This window comes from Archocentrus centrarchus, chromosome 20 (assembly GCF_007364275.1).
Source record: "Archocentrus centrarchus isolate MPI-CPG fArcCen1 chromosome 20, fArcCen1, whole genome shotgun sequence".
Classification (NCBI taxonomy): Eukaryota; Metazoa; Chordata; class Actinopteri; order Cichliformes; family Cichlidae; genus Archocentrus; species Archocentrus centrarchus.
The window spans coordinates 28,958,827-28,980,011 of NC_044365.1; the positions used below are offsets into that span (position 1 = coordinate 28,958,827).

Genomic DNA, 21,185 nt, shown 5'->3' on the forward strand with positions numbered 1-21,185 from the left:
CGAACCTTGCATTTTTGTTTTAAAAAATAATATGAATTCTCGGGAAAGGTTGCCAATATTTCAAATGTAGGCAACTAAATGCAAATACTCTGCCAACTCTGTAAAATTTGCGCGACCACATGCAATAAACTAAAAAGATAAAAAGAAAGAAAGAAATCGGATCATATAAGATATATTATACTCGGCCATTTAACTGTATACTTGGTTTACTTTTTAAATTTTCTCGTGAACACATGACTGGGCTACCTCTATCACCTTATTACATTTCTTCCCCTTTTTTTCTTCTATGCCAGAACTTCAATAGACAGACAAGCGAGATATCAAGTTCAGACCTATATTTCAGGGGCATTTCAGGACAAAAATAATAAAGATTATTTATTATTTCCTATCAATTATGTTCATTAAAAAGGGGGTTTTGTTCGCTGGCAATAATTAGTCTACATGAGCTCATCCAGAGAAGTTATTAGAGGACACGAAGAAGAATAAAAACAAAAAACAACGAAAAAAAAAAAGAAGCGCTTTCATATTGAGAGCTCACTCATAATGCAACCCGCGTTTTCACGCTTTTAAATTTGCCGCTTCAGTGTTTCGGTTGCGTTTTTCAGTGTGCGGCAGAGCCGTCTTTTAGCGGGAACTGAAAACAGCGCAAACTGAGCTGTGGAAGGTCACAGATCTCCCACTTTGAACATATTTCCAGAAAACATGAACTCGAGTGATTCGTCTTTATTTTAGACGATCTTCGACAAGGAAATTCTGCGTTCTTTCTGTTGCCGTGGAGACCGTTAATCGTCACAACCGTTAACGACAACGACACAACTGCGGTGAATGTGCGATAAAGTTGACACCGCGTGAGTGAAAAAAAGAAAGAATGAAAAGGAGGAGTGGTAAAAGTCCGAGCATTCACGCTGTCCTCTATGTCTCAGCGGCACATCAGTCAAGGTGAGCTTCATGTACTGATACGGTTGAGCGGGTACTGGACGCAGTTTTCATGTAGGTGTGTTACAATCACTGCATGAAAGCCTAGCAACACGGTCCGAGCTAACCTGTTTGTAGCCGTGTGTATTTTCCGTTTATTTATTTATTTGTTTGCTATAATGTAGGGGGACTCCCCCTGGACAGCCTCTTTTTTTCGATTTTTTTCAGGCTGTCTTTCGCATTAAACGGTTATTCTTCAAAAACCTCGCCGAAGTTAACGTGTCAGAACACTGATGCCACATATGGATAATTTTAAGTATATGGACGTGTAATTTTGTGTTTCAACTTAAAACTGTCAAAGTTTCATCAAGTTTTCTTGATCAGAAAGTAGTTTAATAACGTGAGGAAAATATCCGTTGTCAAAGCAACATTCCATGGCGGCCAAGGCAATCAGCAAATTAAAAAAAAAGAAAGAAAAAAAGTTAGTTTAGACAAAATTAAACTATTCTGTTTGTTATAAAGCTGTTTTCTCAGCTCTTACATTTTCTGTTTGCCATACTTCTGCCTCTATTTGCTGAAAATTTCATTCAAATGTTGATTCAAAGTCAGAGAAGAAATGCCAACATTTCTGCAAGTAACGCACTTTGAGATCACAGTTTTCATTAATTATAACGGTAAAACAGTGCATGCTAACGGAGTAGTTAATCGGGTGTAACTTCATTATTATTTGTGCTATTAGTGTGGTTTTGGTACCAAAATTTAAGTTTTTCCATGCTCTTTCTATCTGCATGGGTTTCAGTAACATACCTATTTCATGCATTCCTGTTCTCTGCAGTGTTTGAACAGTATCAGAAAGCAAGGATGCAGTTTGCGCAAACTGTTGCTGACCTCGCAAACCGAACAGAAAATGTAGAAATGCTCCGAAATGCAGGTAAGACAGCTTACATCTGCTTCTGGTGTCTATTACTTTACCCACTCCTTGCCCCTTTCCTCACCTCTCCTCTCTTCTCCTGCAGGTGTGGTGTCCATGCTGCGTCCCTTGATGCTGGATGTTGTCCCCGGCATCCAGCATACCGCAGCTTTGGCTCTGGACCACCTGGCAGACCACAGTAACGACCTGGCGGAGGCTGTGGTGCAGGAAGAAATCCTGCCATAGCTGGTCCAGTCTCTGTCCTCCCAGAATGTGAGTATCTCACCCTCTGAACATTGTTTACTTCTGTCTGAGTTTTCAGTTGTGATGTTATGTGTGTGTGTGTGTGTGTGTGTGTGTGTGTGTGTGTGTGTGTGTGTGTGTGTGTGTGTGTGTGTGTGTGTAAGAGAAAGAGAGAGAGAGAGGAAAGAGGCAGTCAGAGGCTGTCACCCTTTAGGACCTCGGGGTCAGCCCTCTGAATATGAGAATGTGTGTTGGGGTAACTTGGCAGTCTGCCTGGGGGCTACTTCAAAACCTAAGAGCAAGCAGGCCTTTGTTTCCTCTTTCCTTTTGCTCTCAGCCCACTCAGAGGATCAGGATGCAGTTTATTTCTCGTTACTATTGTATTTGTCAAATATAACCAAAAAAATAAAAATCACAGTGCTGATTTCAAAGTAGGTGGGTAACTAATTAATAAGATATCCCAGCATGTTGGACCACATAAAGTGCTTGGCTGGGTTGAGATCTCGTGAGTTTGTTGGGCGCAGCATGGGAATGAAATGATTTCAAACGACTCAGTGACCTCACTGATGTGGGCATTGTGATCTTGGGAGACACCACTCCTATCAGGAAAGCAGTGTCTCATCACAGGATGAAAGGTGAGCATTTAGAATATCTTTGTGTTGGTTTGCAGTAATCCTTTCCAGTAAGAGAACAAGTGGACCCAAAACCACAACAGCAAAATATCCCAGAAAGCAACAGATCCCCCTCACTGCAGGGGTCGAGTTTTTCTTTTAATTTGTCAGCCAGCTGTATATTTATTTATTTATAGAATTTCTGAGCTCTAAAAACTTTAACAGGTTTCTTTTAAAAACTGATGTGAGTGTCTGTGTGTGTTTGCATGCAGAGATTCTACAAGAAGGCAGCAGCATTTGTTCTGCGTGCAGTTGCCAAACACTCCCCCGAGCTGTCCCAGGCTGTGGTGGCCTGCAGGGGGGGTGGATGCTCTGGTTCTGTGCCTGGAGGAGTTTGACCCTGGGGTGAAGGAGGCTGCCGCCTGGGCTTTGGGCAACATCGCACAACATGATGCATGTAAGGAGGGCGCGCTCGCTAAACCAAGATGCTGAAATGGAATGACTAGAATTCATGGATTGAGCCTGCAATTCTGACATCATTCTTTAAGACTTAAAACGAGGGCATAACAGGATTTGCAGACACACAACCTTATCCTTTTGTGTACGTGTTCACTACCACAGCCCTGTCTCAGTCAGTGGTGGATGCCGGTGCTGTTCCCCTGCTGGTCTTGAGTCTTCTGGAGCCTGAGATAGCCCTCAAACGCATCGCAGCCTCTACTCTCAGTGACATCAGCAAACACACACCAGAGCTGGCGCAGACTGTGGTGGACGCTGGAGCCATCGCACACCTGGCACAGATGATCCTCAGCCCAGACGCCAAACTCAAGGTGAGGACGGTGTAATGACTGTTTTGATGTCTCCTCAGAGCAGCTGGTGCTTTAACTCAGCCTGTGCTGTATCAAAGTTTGAATCAAGGAAACACCAGCCTCATTTTAATGCATTCCTTTAATATTTTTTAGCACTTATTTGTATTTTTCTTGCAAAATGTTTAAAAAGATGTAAAAAAAAATTAATTAAAAAGTAGCCAAGACATGAAGAGTAAATACCAAAGAATAATAAATATTCTGATTAAATTCTGTATCTGAATGTAATGTTAAAATTAATTACTAATCTAAAATATGCTGTTTATGTGTCATTTTTAACAGGATCTATGAGAATGATAAAATGGCCTAATTATAATTTTCCATTTACTATACTTTTTTTTTAAATTTAGGGTGTAATTTTCAGTACTTAAAAAAACTTATTGTTCCTAATTACACTTAAAATATAGGAACAGCGAATAACAAGTGGCCTTTCAAAAAACACACAAAATACAAAACATACAACTTTTTTTAAGCAGAAGGACGGATCATCTATAATACAACCCACAACCTGAATAATAACTGTGTAATTTCCTTCAAAATATTTCACAGATGCTCATTAAATAAATTTAGAAAAAAAACTTATAGTGGAACTTCCTACTTTTAAAATACTCCAAAAGTGTGTGTGTGTGTGTTTTTATTTATATATATGTGTGTGTGTGTGTCTGTGTATACACACACACACACACACACATACATATATACATAAAATAAATTTATTTATTTTAAGTATTTGTAAGCACTGAATAATTTTGGAGTATTTTACTCCAGTAAGAAGTAACAAAAGTGTTTATTTATTTCTTTTTTGGTTGTTAAAAAAATTATTGTTCTATTTTGTGCTACTTAGCAAATCATTTAACATTTTAAAAAGTGTTCTCCTGTCTCAGATAATTTGTTGTTTGTGACTTACTAAAATTCTCCTGTAGAATTTTATTTTGAAATGTTGATATGAAAATATCCTTTATTGTGAATAGTGAATAAGAAACATTATAGACTTCAAATACTGAGCACAAATCCTGATTATACTGAATTCAGTTGAAGTTTATAAATGATCAGTGTTCTAAAATCTTCTATGATGGCTTAAAGACTTTAAATAAAGTGATAAGTAAATGCAAAAGTCTATTTCAAATATATTTAATTATTTCTAAATTAAAGACATTTTCCGAATCCAGTCATGTTCTTAAAAATTAACATCGACTCCAGATAGAGTTTCAGAAGCAATTACACAATTAGTAACATTATATTTTAATTTTTTTTATTTAAAAAAATACCTTAGGAAAGCAGAGGTCTTCCCTGCAGCCATGTCCTGTCTCAAAGATCCTGATGAGTACGTCAAGAAAAATGTGGTCACCCTAATGAGGGAGTTGGTGAAACACACGCCAGAGGTACAGCACGCGCTCACAGATGTACGCACAAACATACACAAAAGAGGCACACAGTCAAGTTCCTGCGTGTGTGTTTGTTTTCCCAGCTGGCCCAGGAGATTGTGAACTGTGGGGGCTTGGGAGCAGTGATTGACTACCTGGGCAATTGCCATGGAAACCTGCGTTTGCCGGGGATCATGATGCTGGGATATGTGGCAGCTCTCAGTGAAAGCCTTGCCATGGCTGTCATTGTCTCTAAGGTGGTAATAACTCTCTATGTGACGGCTAATCCAGCCACTAAAACCAGAGACATTTCTCATGTTCACTATGTAGGTCATGTTAACTGAACCAGCCTGCTGTGATGTGTGCCCTCCTGTCCTGCAGGGGGTGCCCCAGCTGGCTGTGTGTCTGGCTGAGGAGTCTGAGCATCATATCAAGGCGGCCACGGTCTGGTCAATAGGCCACATAGGGCATCACACCCCTGAGCACGCCAAGGCAGTGGCCACAGCTAACCTGCTGCCCAAAATCCTGGAGCTTCACATGAATGCGAGCAGCTCAGAGGACCTGCAGACCAAAGTAAGGTTTTCCTCTGAGATTAGAAAGAATCTGTGTTTTGTCTCACAGCAGAAAGTCACAAAAGTGTTTGCTTATGATCTTGATCATTTTTGCTGGCCTTTTAAAAAACAAATTACAGTTAAAACGCCTGTTTTAAAAAGAGGGTGATAAGAAGAAGTCGTTTTCAGCCATGTAAGAATGCATCTTATTTGGAAGCATTTTAAAGGTTATGGACATGAAAACTGTATAGAATTGCCAGTTAAAGCTGATTTTAAAACAAAGCCCCAAATAAGATTTTAAAAAGCTGTTCCCCTTCGAAGTTATGCTTTTGTTACTGTCTTGAGAACTCTTTGACTCCCACGTCTCTCTCCTATAAAGTCTCTAGGTGGGCTCAAAGGTAAAGGACTTTTTCTTCTTGCACATTTTTAGAGTAAAAGGGCTCTGAAGAGCATCCTGCAGAAGTGCAATTACCTGCCAGGTCTGGAGCCTCTCCTCTATGATGCTCCAAGCCACATCCTTAAACATGTAGTCTGCCAGTTCAGCAAGGTGACTCTACAGGATAATAATCAAATCATTTTTATACATGTTTTTTTTTTTTTTTTAAAGCGTCATTTCATTCAAGACTGTATTTTTGTACCCATCCTTTTCTCAAAGGTGCTGTCTCATGACAACAAAGCTCGCCGCCTCTTTGTGACCAGCGGGGGGCTGAAGAAAGTGCAGGAGATCGAGGCCGAGCCTGGCTCTGCCCTGCAGGAATACATCAACGCCATCAACAGCTGTTTCCCTGAAGAGATAGTAAGGTACAGCTTTTCTTCCCCACAGAATATACTTTTTGATTTCTGAACCCTGTGATCCACAGCAGATCACCGGATCATATATGATCTCAGAACTGTGCTGACTCGATTGGATTTTTTTTTTTCTCTTAAGTGCTCCTTCAAGCTGCTGCCAGCCAAAACCTACCCTCTCACTTTTGTCATATTTTGTAGCATTTAACAAGAAAAAGTAACTAAATGAAAACCTTGAAAATGAACAAAAGTGAGGTTATATTATAACAAACTCTAAGATTCTTCAGTGGCATTCATGATATCTGTGTGTGTGTGTGTGTGTGTGTGTGTGTTGTTTTTGTTTCAGTTACTACTCCCCCTGGCGGTTGTGCCAGCCGCTGCAGCTCAGCTGCGTGCGTGAGCGTGCAGCAGCTGCTGCGCACATGGCGAGGCGCTCTTTGTTTATTGTCTGCTGGTTTCGCAGCTTGTTCCCCGCATTGTAGGACGGTGCGGAGCCCCCGGCCGCTCACCGCTGCAGAGATCTGGATGCCTCACAGCTGCCACTGCCACTACTTACATTTTAATAAACTTTAAAAAAAAAAATTGTGGAATCTATATGAATAATAAACAGGCTGCAGAGCTCACAGGTCAAAGCTGCAAACACAAATAAGGCGCTTATTTGAGAAATGATCGAAAACACCCTTTTCCTCCTTTACTGGACTCTGAAGAGCGGGACCCTGACGCTGTGTAGCCTGAACATACTGCCTGATCCAAAACCACAGGACGACCAAAGACTTAAAGTATTTTAATGAAATGATAAAAAGAAACGCGCGCTCATTTCGTTCACATGAAACAACTGCAGGACACACACACAAAGTAAAGCAGGGTTCATTTAGACTAATTCAGAACCTTGTAGTGTGAGTACATGACGCTGACGGCAGCTAGAATCAATAGGTTATATCCTTCCTAATGCAGGCTATTTGTAGTAAAGGTGTCATGTTCATCAATGCCTCCAAACTCACATTGAGCCTAAAATCCAGGTCAGGGTATGACGAGGAATTGATTCACCACAGCCGCAACAACCTTTGTTCAAAACCTAAATATTTCTATAGACGCTGTGAACGCGCATTCATCTTTAACAGCCCATTTATTTTTTTTAATTTCAGTGGAAACCTGACTTTTAAGTGCGCTGTGTGTTACACTTTGTTTTATCGTATAAATTAAGGCAAGTGATTTAGCAAAATGTGCTGCATTCTAATGTATTTTTTTGTTATGTAGTTAAAATGTTATAGCCCAAAAATTTTAAATAGGCTAAGCCCCCTATATAGGCTGTCTAAATATTTAGCACTTGGAAAAAGCAGAACAAGTTTTAGAGACACTTGCAGATTTTTTTTTTTGTGTGTGTCCAGGGGTTATGGTGTGATCCCTTAAATTCTACTTTCCGTTATTTAAATAAACAAATAATTAATTAAAAAAGAAATAGCAGCAGCAGCAGCAGCAAAAAAAAAAAAAGGTTTTGCCTCTTCATGTATTCTACCAACTTTTGCTCATTTAGATGTCATTTTAGAAATATAGTCATAATTATATTCATATTGATAAATTTAATAAAAAAAACAAAACAAGATATTTTAACTGTTTATAACCAAATTAGTAATCATCAGGAACTTTGTAAATAATTGTGAGTTTTGGGGCACTGGTGCCAGCTGAACCCTTTTCTTTAAGTGATCACACAAGAATAGTTGGAAAGCTATTTGTTCACTCCTCACTGTGATTATTAAATTGTGTGGCTTATCTTACATCTTAAAAATACAGTCCTGTAGAGAGTTTTAGTTTTATTTTTCTAAGAGAGGGAGAGCGACAGGAAGAGAGAAATAATTCAAAGTAGACTTTGAGTTAAGCAGGACCAGTGCTTTAATTGGTTTGAGTGCGCTTATGGAATGGAGTGTATTATTATTACCATTTTCATCTGCCACTGAAAGAGGACTCCCACTGACCACTGTCAGACAGCAATAAACAAACACTCTCACATACATACACAGCAATGCTTTAACCAATCCTCAAGTCTCAAAGTATTCAGAGCTGCTGTGAAACCGAAACACACTGCAGGGGTGGGCCGCTGCTTGAGTGGACACTAAATGAATGGATCTAACTGTTTGAGTACTTTTAAAATTTGCTTAGTTGGTTTTCAGTTTTAAAGCAAAAAAAATAAATAAAAACATAAAAAACTGATGTATCCCACCCCTGCAGATTTTGCATTTGTTATCCAATATTTCCCTTAAACTCGATAAACCACATGAACACAGGGCTGTTTCCCATAACTTTGGACATGTTCACATATGAGCGCTGCACACCTCACTCCATCTACCACAAAGGAGGAGAAAAAAAAAGTTTAAGCAGACAAACACATTATACAATACACAATGTTCTTCAGGCTCATGTGGGACCTCCACTTGTCCTCACACTAAACACATCAGACCCTCCCACTAACATCCCCCTTAATATCATAAGAAAAAACCAAACCAAATACAAACATCAAAATTAAAAATAAATAAATAAAACTGTAGGGAACTGGATGATGTGTTGGAGGCAATTTATAAAAAGTCATATTCCAAAATAAACAACCGTAAACAAAAACAAATGATACAAAAACAAGCAAAAGAATGCAATGACTTGGACACTTCCGTTTTAACACCCTTATCATCCAAAGTAACACAAAAGCAGAGCTCAACAGACGAGAGGTTAAATGTAAATGAACAATGTTTTTTTCTTTTTAGCTGCAGAGGGTGGCAACCCCACGGAAAGAGACAGACAGGGATGAGGAGAACGGATGAGAGAGAGTGATACAAAGCCATCGCAGCACCTTATTAATTCAGCCCCTGGATGGTTTTCTTCTCCATCACTTTCTCTTCTCCACCCAACTCCCCACTTGGCCTCCATTTCCCATGTGCCTCTTTGCCCCTGTCACTCATGGAGGCTATGACAGGATAGTGGTGATGAAATCGTAAAACCTCTTCGAGTACTGCTCCGGGTTCACTGTGGAGATTTCTGCTCCGGCCTGCAGAGACACATACAAAGACCATACCTGCCATGTCTCCCGTTTTGGCAGGGAAACTCCCCTATTTTACCCCCTCTGTCCCGCCGTCCTCCCGTTTTATTATTTTCCCGTACATTTTCCGTATTTTAATATAATAATTTTTAAAAAGCGTTCCTGTGCCGCTCCAAATTGAATTCTGTCACTAACCTCGCGAGAACTGCCACCTGCAGTAGCCTGGGTGGCAGTTCTCGCGAGGTTAGTGTTCCCGGAACAACAACTGGACCTTGGTTGGGCTCAGCGTTGCCAATTAGCGGCTTTTCAGACCCCCGCAGCGACTATTTTTTTTTCAAAAAGCGACTAGCGACAAGTTTAGCGCCTACCCGCTCCCATCCCCGGACCTCGCTTCGTCCTTTATCAACGTTTGAGACAGCCGACAACGAGTTTTCATACACAAGTTGGCAACAGTGGCCCAGATAAAGGAGGAGGGTTGAATGTAGCTAGCTACATTCGCACCCCACATATGTTTTAGTTAAATTTGATATTCTATCGATTCGGAACAAAATTGATTTATGTAATGTGGGTCTAGGCAAAGTATTAAAGTTATTAAGTTATTTCATAAAGTTCATTTCTAGTTCTAAACATATTTAGGGTGTTTTTTCCTTACTTTTTGTCTCCAAAGATGTTATTCCTCTCTCCTACAGCTTCGATTGCAACTACTGCAAATGACCAATTATGCAAATGTGGTGATGACGTCATATACCAACTGCTATTTTCCCTTATCCCTTATTTTTAAATACAAAACTTGACAGGTATGACAAAGACACAATTGACATCCACCATCATTAGGTGGTTTTGACCTTGTTATTTGTCACCAGAACCATTGAAATGGGTCTTGCATGCTACATACCCCGTGTTTGACAGTCTTGGCGGCGTGGGCAGCTTTCTTCTTCGCATCGTAATGCTGCAGGATATCTATGATAGCCATGAAGCAAACTTCTTTCCTGGGAGCACCTGTAGATTAAATCAAATGCACCCTAAATAAGAAATCATATAACTGCAAGGTAGAATCGGGGGTGGGGGTGATCTGTTTAATATGTGCACACTTTTCAACGCTACAAATAATCTCCTTGAGAGATTCAATAGCAGATGTGATGTGATAATTGCAATGAAAACCAAAGCAGCCAGCAGGGGGAGCTCGCAGCATGCCCCCAGCCTGGGTCTAGAGGGGGCCCGGATGGGAGAGATTTCAGGTACATGCCCGCTGTTGTGGGCATGTGTATGTTGTAAAATAATGTTATGAGGAGCTTTACTATTTGGGTATAAAGTGCCCGGTCATTTGCCCTGACCCCAGCCCGGCTCTGATTTGTTCCGCTAGTGACCATCACAATGCAAGAATTTTATTTCTCTTTGCATTTCTTGCTCACCTTCATTACTTTTAATAGCATAGACGTCAATGGTGGGGTCAAACTCTCCAGGCGACAGTGGCTTGGTGCTATCCAGGGTGTTGCTGGGACTGTCAGGGGCGTCCCAATGCCCCCTCCATCACTCTCACCCTCCTCCTCGGCCTCGTTATTCTCACTTTCCACCTCCTCCTGCTCAGCTCGCTCAACGTCATGGATCCCCACCAGTAGACTGTAGTCCATGAGCTTCAGCTGGGCCAGGAACTGAGGACAGTGCAAGGAGCTAGGATGGTAAAGCAATGTGTGGTGATGGGAGGAAGAGCAGAAAAGAAAAAAAGGTTGAATTATAAGTTTGTAGCAAAGTATTAAATGCATTATTGACATTTACAACAAGATTTTCTACCTCACATCTGGCTTCGCACAGCATTTAATGCATGGAAAGCCACTGATGGGACAAAAGTGCAGAATAGTTTACTGAACTGTGTCTAAACACGTACCTCCACATCTTTCCGAAGCTTCTCCAGGAACATTTTCTTGTTCTCTTCGTCAATGTAGATCTTCTGCCCATCATTGATGAAGTCATTGTCCTTGTACAGTTGTGTTCAAAATAATAGCAGTCCAACATGAGTAACCAGATCAATCTTTTTGGTAGAAATCATATTACTACATGGCAAACAATTTACCAGTAGGTGTAGTAGAGTCATAGAAAACCAACAGACCCAACATTCATGATATGCATACTCCTGAGTCTGTGTAATTGAATAATTAATTGAAAGGTGCGTGTTCAAAATAATAGCAGTGTAGAGTCCAATCAGTGAGGCCATTCATTCTGTGAAAAAACAGGCATCAATCAGGTGGCCCTTATTTAAGGATGAAGCCAACACATGTTGTACATGCATTTCTCACTGAAAACCTGAGAAAAATGGGCCGTTCCAGACAGTGTTCAAAAGAAAAGCGTTTTTTAAAAGTTGATTGAAAATGAGAAAACATATAAAGAAGTGCAGAAAACGATAGGCTGCTCGGGTAAAATGATCTCCAGTGCTCTAAAATGGAAAGCAAAGCCAGAGAGAAATGGACACAGCCAATGATCAGCTCCAGGGTGATCAGAGACAGTCTGATGTTACCTGTGAGTACTGTGACAATTAGAAGAGCCTGTGTGAGGCTAATCTGTCAGCAAGAAGCCCCCATAAAGTGCCACTGTGGTAAAAAAAAGCCATGTGCTAAGAGGTTACAGTTTGCCAAAGAACACATTGACTGACCTGTAGAGAAATGTAGAAACATTTTGTGGACTGATGAAATTAAGATTGTTCTTTTTTTGGTCCAAGGGCAGTTTGTCAGATGACCCCCAAGCACTGAATTCAGGCCAAAGTATACTCTGAAGACAGTGAAGCATGGTGGTGCAAGCATCATGATATTCGAATGTTTCTCTTACTATGGTGTTGGGCCTATTTGTTGCATACCAGGGATCATGGATCAGTTTGCATATATCAGAATACTTGAAGAGGTCATGTTGCCTTATGCTGATGAAGAAATGCCCCAGAAATGGGTGTTTCAACAAGACAACGACCCCAAACACACCAGTAAGCGAGCAGCATCTTGGTTCCAGACCAACAAAATTAAAGTTATGGAGTGGCCCAATCCCCAGACCTTAATCCGATAGAAAACTTGTGGGGTGACATCAAAAATGCAAAACCAAGAAATGGAGAGGAATTGTGGAAAGTTGTCAAATCATCCTGGGCTGGAATACCTGTTCACAGGTGCCAGAAGTGGGTCGACTCCATGCAACACAGATGTGAAAGAGTTCTCAGAAACAGTGGTTATACAACTAAATATTAGTTTAGTGATTCACAGGAATGCTAATTCCTAAAGATTTTTCAGTTCATAAAGTGAACTGAAAAATCTTGAGTTTATAAAGAAAAATGTACACACTATTTTTTTAAACAGCCCAACATTCATTTTTCTTCATCTCCTGTGAAGTAATTTGAAAAATGATACATTTTAGCCTGCCCATTAGTATCGGAGATTAGTGACCAGATAGAAACAGCCAAAACTACAACACAAACCCCCCAAAAAGCAGGGTACAGCAGGCCTGGGCAAAAATGTTCAGACAGAATTCTGGTGCTTAAATCAAGTGTTAACTTCCCTTTTAGAAGATGAGGAAGTGTCACAGAATATATTCCACCCAATTATACACAGATTTCATACTTAAATGTAGCTGAATATAGTTTATAGATATTTCACATAAAAGTTAACAATATTAAAAGGAGTAACACCAGCATCTGTGTTCTTCATCGGTTTTTCCCCAGAAAAACTTGCAAAACATTAACTGTATGTGTCATTATTACACAAGACTTAAAGATAGCAGAGTCTTGCTCAACTTTAAGCAACTTTAAGACATAGACCTCCAAATTAAAAAAAACAATGAAATGTGCAACTTTCTTGATTAAATATAAATTAGATGCGACATAAAGAGTAAATGACTTTGACTGCAAAGAGAGAACATAACCTGAAACATTTGACATGCCTGTCACCTGATGAGACACTCCAAATCTGACAGTCATCCATCTTTCTATGCACTCATTTCAAATGTATTATTTCCACGCCCAAACCTTTCCTTGTTCTTGCCCCTCCAAGTCACACAAAATAATGCTCTCAGTTGGACTCTCATTGATTTTCTCAGCTACACTGACTAAAATAATTTGGGTCTGACACTTGACTTCGCTGAGGGAGGGAGAAAGATTTATTTGAGGCAGATGTTAAAAAAAAAGGATAGGTTGTTGATGAGCCTTACAACGCTGTATGACAGGTGAACTTCTCCACTGCCTTAAAAATGAATCTTGTTTCTTTTTTCTCCTGTCAAAAGAAACCGGATCATGTAAGATATATTTTACTCAGCCATTTAACTGTATGCTAGGTTTACTTTTTAAATTTTCTGGTGAACACATGATTGGGCTACCTCTATCACCTTATTACATTTCTTCCCCTTTTTTTCTTCTTTCTATCAATTAGGTTCATTAAAAAGGGGGTTTTGTTCGCTGGCATTAATTAGTCTACATGAGCTCATCCAGAGAAGTTATTAGAGGACACGACCAAGGATAAAAAAAACAAAAAAAAAGAAGCGCTTTCATATTGAGAGCTCACTCATAATGCAACCCGCGTTTTCACTCTTTTAAATTTGCCGCTTCCGTCTTTCGGTTACGTCACATGTGTCAGACTCAAGGCCCGCGGGCCAAATCCGGCCCGCGATGTAACTTCATACGGCCCGCGAGATGATTTCATATAGCTATTATTAATGGCCAATGGTAAACAGCGCTGCCACTTCTACTACAAATCCCGCAATGCATCTGCAGGCCAAGACCTGTGCGCTAACCCATTTGTGTTGGCAATGACTCATTGATCAGTGATCAGCAGACATCACTTTTTACAGTGACATAGCCTGACCCCCAAAAAATGGCCAAATGAAAAGAGGAAAACAGGTGGGAGGCAGAGGACCTGATCGCTGACATCGGAGGTGAACCGTGTGTCTCTTTTCCCCGCCTGTGCTGTGGTAAAAGAGCGGATTGGTGGGGCAGTTATGGGAGAAGATGCAGAGGGAGACCTGCACAGGTGAGCTGACAGTGCATCACTGCGCCACACAGCAGGAAACGCTGCGCAGCAAAGTCCTGAAGACACAAAGCGTCATTAGCACCGTAATACAGACAGTGCCGGCGATCGTCGCTGAGCCACCCGTTACGTGCCCTTACCTGGCGTAAACAGCTGTTTAACACTGAGTGGATCACCGCTGAGCCGGCTGATCAAAGGAATTTTGAATTACCGTAATTCCGCGACCGTTTGTCCTCTCGCAAAAATTCAAACAGTTTCTGAAAGCTGAGAAATTGCGCTTCACATCCAATTTAGGGTTTATTACAGTAAAACTTCGCAAATGGCGGCACCTTCGTCCCTGCAGCTTCAGGGATGGAAATCAGAGCAGGTCTCCACCGCTGTGTTTGCAGCTGCACTTTCTGCTGATAAACTGGACACAGTGCGCAGTTTGTGCAGCGTTTTTCCGCATATGAAGCGCAAAAATTCACATCACAATTTTAACCTGAAAACTTAGTTGGCAAATTTTCGTCAGCTTGAAATATTCTCATTTTTCCTGATGTCATTTTTGAAGAAAAATATCATTTTATATTTTCTTTAATGTCTTGAGGAAAAAGTTGCTGTATTCTGACCATTCAAATCATTTTGCTGATTTAAATGATTTTTAATTCTGTTCGGCCCGCGACTCATACTGTCTTCAATTTTGGCCCTTCATATGATTGAGTTTGACACCCCTGGGTTGCGTTTTTCAGTGTGCGGCAGAGCCGTCTTTTAGCGGGAACTGAAAAAACTGAGCTGTGGAAGGTCACAGATCTCCCAATTTGAACATATTTCCGGAAAACATGAACTCAGGCGAAAGTACCGGAAGTGATTCATCTTTACTTTAGACGATCTTCGACAAGGAGAATCTGCGTCCTGTCTGTTGCCGTGGCGACCGTTAACAATCGTTAACAACAACACAACTGCGGTGAATTTTCAACAAAAAATAACACCGTGTGTGAGTGAAAAAAAAGGAAGAAAAGAAAACGGGGAGTGGTGAAAGTACGAGTATTCACGCTGTCCACCGAGATCACAATGTCTCAGCGGCACATCATTCAAGGTGAGCTTCATGAGGTGTACTGACACGGTTGAGCGGGTACTGGACACAGTTTTCATGTATTCCTGTTCTCTGCAGTGTTTGAACAGTATCAGAAAGCAAGGATGCAGTTTGCGCAAACTGTTGCTGACCTCGCAAAGCGAACAGAAAATGTAGAAATGCTCCGAAATGCAGGTAAGACAGCTTACATCTGCTTCCGGTGTCTATTACTTTACCCACTCCTTGCCCCTTTCCTCACCTCTCCTCTCTTCTCCTGCAGGTGTGGTGTCCATGCTGCGTCCCTTGATGCTGGATGTTGTCCCCGGCATCCAGCATACCGCAGCTTTGGCTCTGGGCCGCCTGGCAGACCACAGTAACGACCTGGCGGAGGTTGTGGTGCAGGAAGAAATCCTGCCACAGCTGGTCCAGTCTCTGTCCTCCCAGAATGTGAGCATCTCACCCTCTGAACATTGTTTACTTCTGTCTGAGTTTTCAGTTGTGATGTGTGTGTGTGTGTGTGTGTGTATAAGAGAAAGAGAGAGAGAGAGGAAAGAGGCAGTCAGAGGCTGTCACCCTTTAGGACCTCGGGGTCAGCCCTCTGAATATGAGAATGTGTTGGGGTAACTTGGCAGTCTGCCTGGGGGCTACTTCAAAACCTAAGAGCAAGCAGGCCTTTGTTTCCTCTTTCCTTTTGCTCTCAGCCCACTCAGAGGATCAGGATGCAGTTTATTTCTCGTTACTATTGTATGTGTCAAATATAACCAAAAAAAAAAAAAAAAATCACAGTGCTGATTTCAAAGTAATTTGTCAGCCAGCTGTATATTTATTTATTTATAGAATTTCTGTGCTCTAAAAAATTGAGAGCGCAAAAGCCATATTTCTGGTCATTTCTAGAGAAACCCAAGTACCAGAGGTTTAAAATATTTAATAAGATTTATTTAACATGAAAATATAATTTACAGTGCACCCATAATTTTAACAGGATTCTTTTAAAAACTGATGTGAGTGTCTGTGTGTGTTTGCATGCAGAGATTCTACAAGAAGGCAGCAGCATTTGTTCTGCGTGCAGTTGCCAAACACTCCCCCGAGCTGTCCCAGGCTGTGGTGGCCTGCAGGGGGGTGGATGCTCTGGTTCTGTGCCTGGAGGAGTTTGACCCTGGGGTGAAGGAGGCTGCCGCCTGGGCTTTGGGCAACATCGCACAACATGATGCATGTAAGGAGGGCGCGCTCACTAAACCAAGATGCTGAAATGGAATGACTAGAATTCATGGATTGAGCCTGCAATTCTGACATCATTCTTTAAGACTTAAAACGAGGGCATAACAGGATTTGCAGACACACAACCTTATCCTTTTGTGTACGTGTTTACTACCACAGCCCTGTCTCAGTCAGTGGTGGATGCCGGTGCTGTTCCCCTGCTGGTCTTGAGTCTTCTGGAGCCTGAGATAGCCCTCAAACGCATCGCAGCCTCTACTCTCAGTGACATCAGCAAACACACACCAGAGCTGGCGCAGACTGTGGTGGACGCTGGAGCCATCGCACACCTGGCACAGATGATCCTCAGCCCAGACGCCAAACTCAAGGTGAGGCCGGCGTAATGACTGTTTTGATGTCTCCTCAGAACAGCTGGTGCTTTAACTCAGCCTGTGCTGTATCAAAGTTTGAATCAAGGAAACACCAGCCTCATTTTAATGCATTCCTTTAATATTTTTAGCACTTATTTGTATTTTTTTTGCAAAATGTTTAAAAAGATGTAAAAAAAAATTAATTAAAAAGTAGCCAAGACATGAAGAGTAAATACCAAAGAATATTAAATATTCTGATTAAATTCTGTATCTAAATGTAATGTTAAAATTAATTACTAATCTAAAATATGCTGTTTATGTGTCATTTTAAACAGGATCTATGAGAATGATAAAATGGCCTAATTATAATTTTCCATTTACTATACTTTTTTTTTTTTAATTTAGGGTGTAATTTTCAGTACTTAAAAAACGTATTGTTCCTAATTACACTTAAAATGTAGGAACAGCGAATAACAAGTGGCCTTTCAAAAAACACACAAAATACAAAACATACAACTTTTTATAAGCAGAAGGACGGATCATCTATAATACAACCCACAACCTGAATAATAACTGTGTAATTTCCTTCAAAATATTTCACAGATGCTCATTAAATAAATTTAGAAAAAAAACTTATAGTGGAACTTCCTACTTTTAAAATACTCCAAAAGTGTGTGTGTGTGTGTTTTTATTTATATATATGTGTGTGTGTGTGTCTGTGTATACACACACACACATATATACATAAAATAAATTTATTTATTTTAAGTATTTGTAAGGACTGAATTTTGGAGTATTTTACTCCAGTAAGAAGTAACAAAAGTATTTATTTATTTCTTTTCTGGTTGTTAAAAAAATTATTGTTCTATTTTGTGCTACTTAGCAAATCATTTAACATTTTAAAAAGTGTTCTCCTGTCTCAGATAATTTGTTGTTTGTGACTTACTAAAATTCTCCTGTAGAATTTTATTTTTGAAATGTTTATATGAAAATATCCTTTATTGTGAATAGTGAATAAGAAACATTATAGACTTCAAATACTGAGCACAAATCCTGATTATACTGAATTCAGTTGAAGTTTATAAATGATCAGTGTTCTAAAATCTTCTATGATGGCTTAAAGACTTTAAATAAAGTGATAAGTAAATGCAAAAGTCTATTTCAAATATGTTTAATTATTTCTAAATTAAAGACATTTTCCGAATCCAGTCATGTTCTTAAAAATTAACATAGACTCCAGATAGAGTTTCAGAAGCAATTACACAATTAGTAACATTATATTTTAATTTTTTTTTTTTTAAATACCTGAAGAAAACAGATGCTGCAGTTTAAAATGGAGAACATTCAGTGTTGACTCAAACAAATAATTAAAAAAAGAAAAGTAAACTCTCTCTGGGAATATTCAGCCATCTTTTTGTCTCCATCTAGAGGCAGGTGTTCGCTGCCCTCAGCCAGATCAGCAAGCACTCAGTGAGCCTGGCAGAGATGGTGATAGAGGCTGAGGTCTTCCCTGCAGCCATGTCCTGTCTCAAAGATCCTGATGAGTACGTCAAGAAAAATGTGGTCACCCTAATGAGGGAGTTGGTGAAACACACGCCAGAGGTACAGCACGCGCTCACAGATGTACGCACAAACATACACAAAAGAGGCACACAGTCAAGTTCCTGCGTGTGTGTTTGTTTTCCCAGCTGGCCCAGGAGATTGTGAACTGTGGGGGCTTGGGAGCAGTGATTGACTACCTGGGCAATTGCCATGGAAACCTGCGTTTGCCGGGGATCATGATGCTGGGATATGTGGCAGCTCTCAGTGAAAGCCTTGCCATGGCTGTCATTGTCTCTAAGGTGGTAATAACTCTCTATGTGACGGCTAATCCAGCCACTAAAACCAGAGACATTTCTCATGTTCACTATGTAGGTCATGTTAACTGAACCAGCCTGCTGTGATGTGTGCCCTCCTGTCCTGCAGGGGGTGCCCCAGCTGGCTGTGTGTCTGGCTGAGGAGTCTGAGCATCATATCAAGGCGGCCACGGTCTGGTCAATAGGCCACATAGGGCATCACACCCCTGAGCACGCCAAGGCAGTGGCCACAGCTAACCTGCTGCCCAAAATCCTGGAGCTTCACATGAATGCGAGCAGCTCAGAGGACCTGCAGACCAAAGTAAGGTTTTCCTCTGAGATTAGAAAGAATCTGTGTTTTGTCTCACAGCAGAAAGTCACAAAAGTGTTTGCTTATGATCTTGATCATTTTTGCTGGCCTTTTAAAAAACAAATTACAGTTAAAACGCCTGTTTTAAAAAGAGGGTGATAAGAAGAAGTCTTTTTCAGCCATGTAAGAATGCATCTTATTTGGAAGCATTTTAAAGGTTATGGACATGAAAACTGTATAGAATTGCCAGTTAAAGCTGATTTTAAAACAAAGCCCCAAATAAGATTTTAAAAAGCTGTTCCCCTTCGAAGTTATGCTTTTGTTACTGTCTTGAGAACTCTTTGACTCCCACGTCTCTCTCCTATAAAGTCTCTAGGTGGGCTCAAAGGTAAAGGACTTTTTCTTCTTGCACATTTTTAGAGTAAAAGGGCTCTGAAGAACATCCTGCAGAAGTGCAATTACCTGCCAGGTCTGGAGCCTCTCCTCTATGATGCTCCAAGCCACATCCTTAAACATGTAGTCTGCCAGTTCAGCAAGGTGACTCTACAATCAGGATAATAATCAGATCTTTTTTATACATGTTTTTTTTTTTTTAAAGCATCATTTCATTCAAGACTGTATTTTTGTACCCATCCTTTTCTCAAAGGTGCTGCCTCATGACAACAAAGCTCGCCGCCTCTTTGTGACCAGCGGGGGGCTGAAGAAAGTGCAGGAGATCGAGGCAGAGCCTGGCTCTGCCCTGCAGGAATACATCAACGCCATCAACAGCTGTTTCCCTGAAGAGATAGTAAGGTACAGCTTTTCTTCCCCACAGAATATACTTTTTGATTTCTGAACCCTGTGATCCACAGCAGATCACCGGATCATATATGATCTCAGAACTGTGCTGACTCGATTGGATTTTTTTTTTTCTCTTAAGTGCTCCTTCAAGCTGCTGCCAGCCAAAACCTACCCTCTCACTTTTGTCATATTTTGTAGCATTTAACAAGAAAAAGTAACTAAATGAAAACCTTGAAAATGAACAAAAGTGAGGTTATATTATAACAAACTCTAAGATTCTTCAGTGGCATTCATGATATCTGTGTGTGTGTGTGTGTTGTTTTTGTTTCAGGTACTACTCCCCCGGCTACCCGGAGGCCTTGCTGGAACGATTAGATCAGTACCAGCCAGCCTGACGTCAGTTCACAATGCACATCCTGCTCCAATATTCATATGAAGATGTACTGTGCCTTTGCAGAAAATTTTAAGTGTTTTTCAAAAAGTGTTGCATGCAGACTGTTAAATTAAGAGGCTGAGTATATAATAAAAGGACAGCATCCTGACTAAATGTTGTCTTTAAATGCTACACCTGCTTCGGCACTCCAGCAGCGCATTCACAGCCAGCTTGACATTTCATGCAGTTAGAAATGTTTCTGTTCTGCACAGAGGGGTCAAAGGTCAGGTTCAGTGACACAGCAGCAGGTGGTAGAGATTTAATTAGGCTGTCTGCTTGCTGACACATGTATATGATGGAGTCCCCTTGTCTAAGCTCTTCAGCTCCTGGCACAGAGACATCAAAGTCATCCTCTTCAGTACAGACATGCTGCAGTGTGTTTGTACTCGGCTCGTGTGGGAAAAAAAGATGGATCGTCTGTGGAAGGTCACTTAACGGGGGTCCATCGTTACATCAAATAGTGCAGAAAAGCACCAAAATAAATACAAAATTGAAAAAAAAAAAAATATATATATATAGGAGAATAAATTCCCTTAGTGTATGTTCAGTCTATGCACCGCTTTTCACGGTCCAGTCTGCCCCCTGGCGGTTGTGCCAGCCACTGCAGCTCAGCTGCGTGCGTGTGCGTGAAGCAGCTGCTGCGCACATGGCGAGGCGCTCTTTGTTTATTGTCTGCTGGTTTCGCCGCTTGTTCCCCGCGTTGTAGGACGGTGCGGAGCCCCGGGCCTCTCACCGCTGCAGAGATCTGGATGCGTCACGGCAGCAGCTGCCACCACCACTCTTATTTAAAAATGTGACGTTTCATGCCTGTAAAAGGATCCATTTGATCGCTTGTTAGTGTTATTTGGCTAGTATAGAATGATTATAGCCCAAACGTAGTTTTCTTCATAATGTACTACTTACATTTTAATAAACTTTTTTTTTTGAATTTTTGTGGAATCTATATGAATAA

General features: G+C 40.8%; 1 protein-coding gene and 1 pseudogene across 1 annotated transcript; both read left to right on the forward strand.

The window, feature by feature from the left end:
* Positions 1–783: 783 nt before the first annotated feature.
* Positions 784–6,780, forward strand: LOC115799189 (sperm-associated antigen 6-like; annotated as a pseudogene).
* An 8,354-nt stretch (positions 6,781–15,134) lies between these two features.
* LOC115799157 (sperm-associated antigen 6-like) lies at positions 15,135–20,347 on the forward strand. Its single transcript, XM_030756165.1, has 11 exons — positions 15,135–15,334; positions 15,410–15,505; positions 15,591–15,757; positions 16,340–16,523; positions 16,688–16,893; positions 18,304–18,477; positions 18,564–18,716; positions 18,841–19,032; positions 19,441–19,557; positions 19,667–19,812; positions 20,132–20,347. The coding sequence occupies exons 1-11, from the start codon at positions 15,310–15,312 to the stop codon at positions 20,193–20,195; spliced, it is 1,524 nt and encodes a 507-aa protein (XP_030612025.1). The 5' UTR covers positions 15,135–15,309; the 3' UTR covers positions 20,196–20,347.
* The last annotated feature ends 838 nt before the right edge of the window (positions 20,348–21,185 follow it).

What these genes read in the sequence shown, in the direction of transcription:
- LOC115799157 (XM_030756165.1), top strand. Translation starts at nt 15,310, where the DNA reads ATGTCTCAGCGGCACATCATTCAAG. An exon ending in TCAGCGGCACATCATTCAAG is followed by an intron (nt 15,335 to 15,409) that starts GTGAGCTTCATG and finishes TGTTCTCTGCAG; the next exon opens with TGTTTGAACAGTATCAGAAA. An exon ending in TGGTGAAACACACGCCAGAG is followed by an intron (nt 18,478 to 18,563) that starts GTACAGCACGCG and finishes TTGTTTTCCCAG; the next exon opens with CTGGCCCAGGAGATTGTGAA.